The sequence below is a fragment of the Suncus etruscus genome, chromosome 10 (assembly GCF_024139225.1).
Source record: "Suncus etruscus isolate mSunEtr1 chromosome 10, mSunEtr1.pri.cur, whole genome shotgun sequence".
NCBI classification, from domain to species: Eukaryota; Metazoa; Chordata; class Mammalia; order Eulipotyphla; family Soricidae; genus Suncus; species Suncus etruscus.
Window position 1 is genome coordinate 5,127,053 of NC_064857.1, and position 7,859 is coordinate 5,134,911.

At 37.3% G+C, this 7,859-nt stretch overlaps 1 protein-coding gene across 3 annotated transcripts; it reads left to right on the forward strand.

Moving 5' to 3' along the window:
- Window positions 1–1,130: 1,130 nt before the first annotated feature.
- RBM12B (RNA binding motif protein 12B) lies at window positions 1,131–4,265 on the forward strand. 3 transcript variants are annotated; one of them, XM_049781907.1, is made up of 2 exons: window positions 1,131–3,246; window positions 3,295–4,265. In XM_049781907.1, exons 1-2 carry the CDS (start codon window positions 1,157–1,159, stop codon window positions 4,241–4,243), a joined length of 3,039 nt encoding a protein of 1,012 aa, XP_049637864.1. In that variant the 5' UTR covers window positions 1,131–1,156; the 3' UTR covers window positions 4,244–4,265. The 3 variants fall into 3 exon arrangements, with proteins under 3 accessions (XP_049637864.1, XP_049637865.1, XP_049637866.1); XM_049781908.1 differs by having other exon boundaries at window positions 3,367–4,265; XM_049781909.1 differs by having other exon boundaries at window positions 3,391–4,265.
- The last annotated feature ends 3,594 nt before the right edge of the window (window positions 4,266–7,859 follow it).

The following is a 7,859-nucleotide window of genomic DNA, read 5'->3' on the forward strand; positions in this document are numbered from 1 at the left end:
TCTTGAGAATTTTTTATGTTTTTAAATAGTGAGTTTGCCTGTAGGACAGTGGCTTTTTTTTTTTTTTTTATAAATGTGGATATAACATTTACAGACAGCGAACACAGAATTTAAGCAAGCATAGAATTCAGTCTTAATAAATTTATACACAAGTAACTACTACTGTAGTCAAACTATAAAACAAACTACTTCTTTCCTTATGTTACTTCCAACTCAGGAACTGTTGTTTGATTTTCAGTACATTTTTCATTTTTAAGTATGTAGCAGATATCTACCCAGAATTTGTACTTCCTTTTTGCTGAAGGATGATTACTTAACTCTTTGAACAAAGAAGGTCATTTTGTAATATTCCTGTAGTTGTTTCACATATTACTTCACTTAGAATATGTAAGTTTAAAGTGACTATCCTAATCTGGCATTGTTCTCTAACAATCAATTACAGGATCTAAAGATTAATTATATTCCATTTTCTTTCCACAGTTAAATTGCTTTTACAGAATTAACAGGTCTCCAAGAAATTAAAAAAAAAAAAAGGTAAGATACCAGAGCTTAAAGCTTTTAACAAACTTAATTTAAATCAATCAGTAAATAGTACCTCTGGGTACACATGGCTTCTGTACTTTGGTACACATGACTTCTGTACTTTAGTCTGGCTAAAGTACTCACTAGGGCACTCGCTAGTTGAAGTCAATTTGTTATCATGAACAGAAGTGAAGTTCTGAATGTAGATGACATTTCACAATTTGTAAAATGAATTGTGGTTGGTAAAACTCCTTAATACGTGAAGTGCTTCTCTTTCAATGGAAGGTATGTTTTGAGTATGAAAATGATGTGGTCTTGTGGTGAAGCAGCACTTGGCATATTTACAAAGATTTGCTATATTGAGTCTCATACTGTACAGATCAGATGATACGAAATGTTTTTTCAAAGTAGTTGGTTTATTTGTAGATGAGAAAGCTTATTGTTTTTAAAAAAGAATTTGATACAATTGACTTTTTTTAATGTGTGAACTTGTATTTTGTTTCCATTTCTAAATGCTGAAGAAGGCAGAAACAAAGTCGATATTACTTTGGGATAAGGTGCTTCAAAATAAGACTTGCTATTATGTGTACCTTTTTGTCTGCAGGTCAAAAAATTGCTGTGGTTTGAACTCAGCATGGCTGTAGTCATCCGTTTAAAGGGGCTTCCTTTTATTGCGGGGCCTGTGGATATTCGTCGCTTCTTCACGGGATTGACTATTCTTGATGGAGGAGTACATATAATTGGAGGGAAAATAGGGGAGGCTTTTATTATTTTCGCAACAGATGAAGATGCAAGACGTGCCATAAGTCGCTCTGGAGGGCTTATCTTAAATTCATCTGTAGAGCTTTTTCTTAGTAGTAAGGCAGAAATGCAAAGGATTATAGGAATAGAGCCACCAGGATCTGAAGCCTTGGGGGTTGGCAGCTTTTCGAATTTCATTGAGGATATTAAGAAGCAAGCAAGGAACTCTGAATATGGCTCTCTGATTGCTCAAGATGCTGAGTTTCCTACTAATGGAACAGAATGTGGTGATTTAGAGCCAAGAAAGACACGGCCGTCAAAAGCTGAGAGTCCTTACTTGTTTCTCCGGGGCTTGCCTTACTTAGTAAATGAAGATGATGTTCGTGTTTTTTTCTCTGGCTTGTGGGTGGATGGAGTCATTTTCTTAAAACATCATGATGGTCGAAATAACGGTGATGCCATAGTAAAATTTGCTTCCTGTGTCGATGCTTCAGGTGGTCTTAAGCGTCACAGGAATTTTATGGGCTCAAGATTTATAGAAGTAATGCAAGGCTCAGAAGAGCAATGGATTGAATTTGGTGGTAATGCCATTAATGAAGGTAACATTTCTGTGAGAACTGATGAGCACTCTCCACCAAGAGAAATCAATGATAGACATTCTCGAAGACGATCTCTTTCAAAGTCTCCCAGAAGAACACGTCCTCTTTCTCCTCATGGATATTATGTCCAATTAAAAAACCTGTCCCTCACTGTTAACAAAAAAGATTTGAGAAATTTCTTTAGAGATACGGATCTGGCTAATGAACAGATAAAGTTTTTATATAAAGATGACAGAAGAACAAGGAATGCCGTTGTGATGTTCAAGACTCTGAGAGACTATAATACCGCTCGAGGTTTACATAAGACTGTTTTACAGTATCGTCCGGTTCATATTGATCCAGTATCTAGAAAAGATATGTTGAAGTTAATTAAATATTATGAAAAGCAAAGGCCGGTGTCAGTAGAGAAAAAGAGGCTTGGGTCTGTATCACAAAAATCTCAAGAAGGCTATTCTGGCCAGAAACTCTGCATATATATAAGAAATTTTCCATTTGATGTCACAAAAATTGAAGTGCAGAAGTTCTTTGCAGACTTTCTTCTTGCTGAGGATGATATTTACTTGCTTTATGATGACAAGGGAGTTGGTCTGGGAGAAGCATTGGTGAGATTCAAGTCAGAAGAACAGGCCATGAGAGCTGAACTAAGTTTAAACCGGCGAAGATTCTTGGGGACAGAGGTATTACTGAGACTTATCTCCGAAGCACAAATGCAGGAATTCGGTGTAAATTTTCCAGTGACGTTCAGTGAAAGAATTCAAGAGAATTCTCAGTCATGTGATAGAGATGACCATTTCCATTCGTTTGAGTCCAATGATCCACCCATGTACTCAGTTGACCGTTTGGAAAACTGGCGACGTCATGAGGATTTAAAGCAACCAGACAATTTCAGACATCCGCAGAAGGATTCCAGGCAGCTTGATAGGCACCTTCCCAGAGACTTTCAGCATTCCTCCGAGGACTTCAGATATTCTCCAGAAGAATTTAGGCCCCCTCGGGAAGAACACTTAGGAAGATCTCCTGAGGACCTCAGGCACCCTTGGGAGGATTTCAGACACTCACAGGAAGAGGGCTTCAGGCACCAACGGGTGGAGGACTGGAGGCAACCATCAGAGGAAGATTTTAGACAACCCTCTGAGGAGGATTCCAGGAGGCCTGCTGAGGGAAACTTCAGGCGGCTACCGGAGGATTCAAGGCAACTTCCTACGAAGAATTTTAGGCAGCTTGATGAGGATTTCAGACATTCTCCTGAAGAGGATTTCAGTAGTTATCCTAAGGAACACTTCAGGCAACCACCTCAAGAACACTTTAGGCGGCGACCATCACCAGAACATTTCAGGAAGACATCCAAGGAGTATTTTCACAATCCTCCCCAGGAACATTTCAGGTGGTCTCCCCAGGAGCATTACAAGCGGTCTCCCCAGGAGCATGGCAGGCGGTCCCCTCAGGAGCATAGCAGGCAGTCTCCCCGGGAGCATTACAGGCGGACTCCCCAGGAGCATGGCAGGCGGTCCCCCCAGGAGCATGGCAGGCGGTCCCCCCAGGAGCATGGCAGGCGGTCTCCCCAGGAGCATTACAGGCGGTCTTCCCAGGAGTATTACAGGCAGTCTCCCCAGGAGCATTGCAGGCGGTCTCCCCAGGAGAACTTTCGGAGACCATCTCAGGAGCCTTTCAGACGACTGCCACAGGAGCATTTCAGGCGACCACCTCAGGAGCATTTCAAGCGACCACCTCCGGAGCATTTCAGGCGACCGCCTCAAGAGCATTTTAAGCGTTCCCGAGAGGAAGATTTCAGGCACCTGTCAGATGAAGACTTTAGGGGGCCTCCTGATGGAGATTTCAGGCATACTCCTGATAGGCACTTCAGGAGCTCCCAGGAGGAAGATTTTAGATGCCCTTCGGATGAGGACTTCCAGTGGCTGCCTGAGGAAGATGTCCGGGAAGCTCCAGAGGACTCTAGACTTTCTGATCATTTCAGACCACCTGTAAAGAAGAGGGGCCCACCTGACGGTTTTAGGAGTCATCGTACTGTTGTAAATTTTGGCCGTCCAGAAAGTGACAAGTATGACTCTGGAAAGCGTAATGTAGGACGTTTTTCTGAGGAGAGATTTGTTCCCGATCCAAATTCAAATCGTAGTGCAGCCAGGATAACGCCTATTAAAATTATGAATCTTCCATTTAAAGCCAGTGTTAATGAAATTCTAGGTTTTTTCCATGGTTATCGAGTCGTAAATGACTCAGTTTCAATACAATATAATGACCAAGGATTACCTACAGGGGAAGCCCTTGTTTCTATGATCAACTATAATGAAGCTGTGGCTGCTATTAAAGATCTTAATGATAGGCCAGTGGGCCCCCGCAAAGTTAAGTTAATTTTGATCTAAAGAAAACCTCCAGTTCAGAATTACCTCCCGACAGTATTGAGGCAGTAAAATGCATTTTTATCAGTGTTTTGTTTTTAATTTTATGAAAGAAAACGTTTGTTTTGACCTTTGAGTAGAACAAGTGTGTTATAGAATGTGAGTCTTGTTTACTTTTGCCTGCAGATTGCCATTCATTTTTTTTCCCTAATTTAAAATATGTTTTTGACAGTGGGGGAGAATAATTCCCTGATTTCGTCACTTTTTGTTGATATCCTGATAGACCTCAAAATATAGAGATAGCAGAGTTGTATTTGGGGAGGATACATTTTATGTTCACATGAGTTTCTAATCTGTAGTGTACCCCTTTTATTCAAATTGTCTAATGAAATGGTCAGTGACTGACTGTTCAGGTTAGGTGTTTTCATTGCTAGCTGCCTGCGAAATTAATGCCAGGCCCTCTTCCTTGTTTTCAGATATTACTGTCAGTATTCCTGTTAATATAGTTAAAAAATGGACAGCCTATGAACTTACTTACGTGTAAAGAGCCTAGGATATTCTTCGTTTCCTTGTGTGTAACATTGCAAAATTTTTATAGAAATAAAAATGTTGCAACTGAATGGAGGAATTAACTTGTATTTATAAAAAGAAAACACAATCCGCTGCTTTGTGATGTTTTACAGCAGATAGATTAGTATGTGTTTATGATAGGTGGGGACCAACAATCATTCTATAGTAGCCAGTGTTAATGTAGTTTTATGGTTTCTTAAACATCTCATCAACAAAATGAATAAAATACAGATTAATATAAGATTAACGATAAGTACCAGGGGACACTTAGGCTTACTACTGGAAAGAATCTGTATTCAGCACAGAATGTTTACATAAAACTTTTGGTACAAGGATAGAGTTTGTTTCTAGGAAGAATTTACTGATGACAGACATTTTTTATTGAGTTTTTTTAATTTCGAAACTTCATTCATTTAGAGATTCAACAATAAGACTTGTGCTTGAATTTTTGACTTCTCTGATAAACAGCACATAGTTTGTATATTTTGCAATTACTGGACTTGGTTTTCTGTATTCATTATATTAATGTTTTATTGGGCTCTTATTGTGTGTTCAGCAGTGTGTTTTGCCTGTGGAATCTTCACATTGCCCAGTATATTTTTTTTAATCTCATAGATGAGATATTGATATTTAGATTAGCTAAGAAACTTACTTGAAGTAATTGCTAGTAAATCATGGACCAATTTCAGCCCAAACTTTCATGCTCATAATATATTTGCCTACTTTGTTCAGTGGCATTTTAAAAATTTTTGTAATTTAAATATATTAAATATATTTTCATGAGTAGAAGATATTTTCTTACTCCCGTGTTCTTTTAAAAGCATTATTTAAAAGGATAAAATTAGGATGTAGTTGCTAAAGAATTTGGTTATTTATATATCACTTGTTCATTATATGAGATATGATTTGATAAAAAAATAAGTTAACCTCAGAGTTTACATAAAACAATTGCCCTCAGTTTTGTGATCCACATATTCCCCAAATGGCATAATAAAATTTGAATTTATCTTTGGTAGTTTAGTAATTTAATAATAGGACATTGCCAAAGTAGAATACTTTGTCAGTACTTAATCTGAACAGTAAGTATTTGGCATTGATTTAATGACAAAGCCTAAAGAAGCCAACTAAAGTTTGTGTTTTCATTTTAGTGATTATCCTGCTTGCTAGAGAGTTAACTAGTAAATATGGTTCAAAAAAAAATCAGTTTAACTAAAGTAGCTTACCAATAGCCAGAAGGGTAAATCTGTTCTTTGTAACATACAAATCAGCAAGATATAATTTAAATCCTTAAGAATTACACGGATGATTTATTTGATCTGCCTTCATGACAAATATATGGGAGCACTTCTCCAATAAGTATCAAGCGAAGGTGAAATGAAAATGTGAACAGTAAATAGTATGGACATGCTTCTCTACATCAGAGTAGGACTGTCGTAGTTAACTGGGAGGTGGCAAGCTTTGTATTTTGATTATGAAACTCATATTTTACTCTATAATTTATTAATATATATTTTTCTTCCTAAAATGTTTATTATAGGAACTGTCTTTTACATATTGGGAGTCGTTATTGCACCTCTCTTCCCAATTTTGCCTTCAATGGTATCTTTACAACTGAAATTGGCCATGGTAGGAGTTTTCACCATGGAAATAGGGAAATGCAGCAAACCAGGCTATATTTTCCACTCCTAGAAAACCAATTTAACAGCGTACCACCAATTTCTTTCTTTTTTTTTTTTTTTTTTTTTTGGTTTTTGGGCCACACCCGTTTGACGCTCAGGGGTTACTCCTGGCTATGTGCTCAGAAATCGCCCCTGGCTTGGGGGGACCATATGGGACGCCGGGGGATCGAACCGCGGTCCTTCCTTGGCTAGCGCTTGCAAGGCAGACACCTTACCTCTAGCGCCACCTACCCGGCCCCTGTATCACCAATTTCAATACAAAAAAATAGTGTGCTAGATCCTCATACACCTTTATCCAGCTGTGATTATTATCTCAGCAAATATTGCTTTCATTGCATGAAGTACACTGGAAGCATGTTGATTCTTAATGTAATATCCAGTGATACTAGTGTTTTACCATTCTGGCTACATTCTAGTAGCTAAAGAATATCTAGAAAGTAAGCTTAATGCTTTTAGATAGCTAAGAATCATGTTAGAAATGTTCTTTTATACTAAGAACACTGTCAAAAGCAATAGTTCTCGATCCTATTAATAGTGATATTGTCACTTCACTCTTTATAGTAAATATCAGATAGTGGTTTATTGTGACTATCATTTATTTGGTGCCACTAGTCTTAAATATGGTGGTAATGAATGGAGGACTGTTGAATAACTTGGTTGCTTGTGTTTCTTTTGCAGTAAAGAAGGGAGAAGTGGCTTTTCCATTTATAAATGTGGCTAGTTCTTTAATGATTATGATTTTGTGATGGCCTTAATTATATCTAATTAAAAGCTCACACAGAAAATATTTACTATCTAGTCTTTTAAGAAAAAAGTTGCCAAACTACATCACTCTAAAACTTGATTTTACATTGATGAAAGTGTCATGTTGTATTCCTGTTTTCATAGAACAAATTTTTTTGAGTTAGGCATTTTATATTAATTCTTAGCCTATTGGTTTTTATGTCAGGTACTTTTTAACCTTCAGGATAGAGCAACTGATGTTCAAAATAAGTGATTTGCTACAAAAGGGAAAGAAAAACATAACTTTTGTTTCCCCCACTACGTCACGCAAATAGTACAGAAAACTGCAATTATATTTCAATTTAAGAGCATCAATTTAAGGACTTAAAATATTTTTAAGAGTTATCAAATTAATTTTATCACTTAGAACTATCCTCAGGAAGCAATGCCTTTGTTAAGAGAGTTACGAATAACAGTCCTAAAAGAGTGTCTTTATTTTTCTATTATAATTGCTTTTTTAAACTTTATGATTCTATATGCCTGACTGTGAGCCACAAACAAGAAGTACAGTTTCCCATTCAAAGAAACAAAAGCATCAGCTGTACTGAATGGTTCTTGTTTTATATTTCCAGAATAAGCGACTATAAATACATAAATAAATCTATAAG